General features: G+C 52.1%; 1 protein-coding gene across 1 annotated transcript in view; it reads left to right on the top strand.

Annotated features, from left to right (window-relative positions):
* The window catches only part of MLH1 (mutL homolog 1), a 62,228-nt gene that overhangs the window by 56,558 nt on the left and 2,969 nt on the right, over positions 1-2,701 (top strand). The window contains exons 16-18 of the mRNA XM_004377326.2: positions 364-528; positions 1,072-1,164; positions 1,447-1,560. Of these exons, the coding sequence (XP_004377383.1) occupies positions 364-528; positions 1,072-1,164; positions 1,447-1,560 (372 nt within the window). The remainder of the gene's footprint in view (positions 1-363; positions 529-1,071; positions 1,165-1,446; positions 1,561-2,701) is intronic.

Raw genomic sequence — 2,701 nt, 5'->3', positions numbered from 1 at the left:
GCCTCCGCACGGCCTCCCCCTGCTCACAGGCTCAGCCTCCGCACGGCCTCCCCCTGCTCACAGGCTCAGCCTCCGCACAGCCTCCCCTGCTCACAAGCTTGGCCTCCGCACGGCCTCCCCCTTTTCACAGGTTCAGCAGACTTTTTGTCTGTCATGTCATCTCTGGTAAAATGGCCATTGGCGAGGAGGAGGCAGAGGGTTTATTATGGATCGTTCAGGGGTTTTCTTGGGGAGAGACGGGGAACGAGGGTTGCATTTGCGGTTGGGTGCCCGCTGTTCTGCTAACGGTCGGTGGTGAAGGGAACTGAGGCTTTGTTTGATGCCCCGTTGACACTTGTCCTCACTGTTGTTGCTCCCTCCTAGGAGCCAGCGCCACTCTTTGACCTTGCAATGCTCGCGTTAGACAGTCCTGAGAGTGGCTGGACAGAGGACGACGGCCCCAAAGAAGGGCTTGCCGAATACATTGTTGAGTTTCTGAAGAAAAAGGCCGAGATGCTTGCGGACTACTTCTCTTTGGAAATTGATGAGGTGGGACAGCCATTCTTAACTCCTGTCATAGTCTTCGGATAAGAGACAAGTTCTATAGATGGCCCAAGACCAGGGTTGAAGGCTGAGTCTCCCCTCAGAAGCAGCATGCAACGTATGTGGTGTTTTTCCACTTCCCACTTGCATCTCTGGGTCACACAACCGTTCTGTCGTTCGCCCATGCCGGTCTTGTTCGCAGGGTGAAGGACCCAGGCAGGGGGGAGAGCTGGAGCCGTAGTAAATGAGACTGTTCCCAGCCACTTGCCCTCCCATTTGTTCCTCCTTCGCCCCTTGATCTTCAGGGCTTTCTGTCTTTGGAAGGTGAGCAGATCCAAGGAAGAAGTTACTCTGCCACATGTCAGGACGGAAAGCTCTTTTTAAGTGCTTGGCTTAGCTCTCCTGCCCCCAGTGCTCAGCACCAGGTCACCCAGAGAGGCAGGTGTGAGGACAAGGCCTGGAGGAAGCACTGGAGAAATGGAATTTGTTTAAACCGTAACCACAGTATTTCTTGTCCCTTTGCTGTCCTGGCTGTTTTTCCACAAGCAGGAAGGGAACCTGATTGGATTACCCCTTCTGATTGACAACTATGTGCCCCCTTTGGAGGGACTACCTATCTTCATACTTCGACTGGCCACTGAGGTGAGTGATCTGGCGAGTACTGAGCATGTGAGGGTGTGTGTGGGGTGGGGGAGTGGGCACCTGGCCACGTCTTCATCTGGAATGATAAAAGATAAAAGGGTGAAAGCAGCTGAAGGTCCTCCCTTTAACCCCCTTTAGCGATATTCAGCAGTTCCAGTTTACAGCTTTATTGCCTAAAAAGTCACATTTAGTGTTTTAGCTTTAAGTAGACCTCCATTTAGAAATGAAAATATATTTTCAGCACGTCCCATGTTGAAGTATTGAATTCTCTCTCCGGACCAGGTGAACTGGGATGAAGAGAAGGACTGCTTTGAAAGCCTCAGTAAGGAATGTGCTCTGTTTTACTCCATCCGGCAGCAGTACGTGTGTGAGGGGTCCACGCTCTCCAGCCAGCAGGTACTGGGACGCACACTGCACCCCAGGACGGGATGGGCCTTCCACAGCCCCTGGAGACGAAACTGTCCCATCTCTAAGACGCTGGGATTTCACGGCACATTAACAAGCTTTAAACAATGTTCAGCTTTTATTCGTGAGTTTTGTTTCCTTCTGTTGGTTAGAAGGTACCTCCAGAGTGCTCTCAGATGTGAAAACCAGCCATCCCAGTAAGAAAACTGGAGGCTGAGTTAGACCGTCCAAGGCTGGTGGGTTCCTGTCTCCCACCATTAGCCAGTCGTCGGACGCCGGCTGTCTCCCCAGTCCCCAGCTTTGGCCTCACCCCGCGTCTGACAGCCCCACCAGGAAAGCGGGGTTGTGCCAAGGCCAGTCCCCAGCTCCTCTTGTGAAGGTCAGCTTGACACAGAAAGGGCCTGGATTTACCTCATGTTTTGGTGTCACTTTTTCCGTTCAAATGAGAATGCTGTTCAGTGGGCAGTTATTCATTGGGGATGTGGAGGAGAGTTAAAATAGTGTGGGCATCAAAGGGTAGCCCCTTTACCTGTGTGGCCCTCACTGACTGCTCACAGTTATTCTCAGGTTCAAAGGCATCCTCGTTTCGCATGTGAGGAAGCTGAGGGGCAGCTAAGACGCTCAGGCTGAGAGCCTGTAGGTGGTGGAGCAGAGATTCAGCCCCAGGTCCTGGTGCCCAGAGTCTCATTTGATTGGAAAAATTTACCTCAAAGAAAGGAAAGACAGATGAAAAAGAACTTTTTCTCGTAGGTGAGACAGCTAAGGCTTAGAGGTAGGAGAGGAAGGGGGAGCAAAATTCTCCTCATTGTTTTCTTTTCCTTTCTTGTCCATGGAGCTTCTGGTAATGGGCTGTGCTAAGACACCCCGCCCCTGCTTTAGTGGTGAATTACCTCCCCCTGTTGCCGTCCAGACACCCAAGGATCAGATGTTGTTTTAGATTCTCCTGTAACACATCTCCTAACTGAGTGGAAACAAGGGGTCCACAGCAGAAGGTCCCAGAAGAACAGCAGCCTCTTTTCCATCTGAAAAACCTCACTTCTTGTGTTCTGTGCCTGTGGGACCCCTAAGAGGCTGGCCTAGAGAGGCCAGTGCACACCAGCCAGGAAGCCGTGTACGCTGGGCTGTGGTGTAC

Source organism: Trichechus manatus, unplaced genomic scaffold (assembly GCF_000243295.1).
Source record: "Trichechus manatus latirostris isolate Lorelei unplaced genomic scaffold, TriManLat1.0 scaffold00049, whole genome shotgun sequence".
In the NCBI taxonomy this organism is placed as follows: Eukaryota; Metazoa; Chordata; class Mammalia; order Sirenia; family Trichechidae; genus Trichechus; species Trichechus manatus.
The sequence above is the reverse complement of the archived record's forward strand: the minus strand, read 5'-3'. Positions and strand labels throughout refer to the sequence as shown.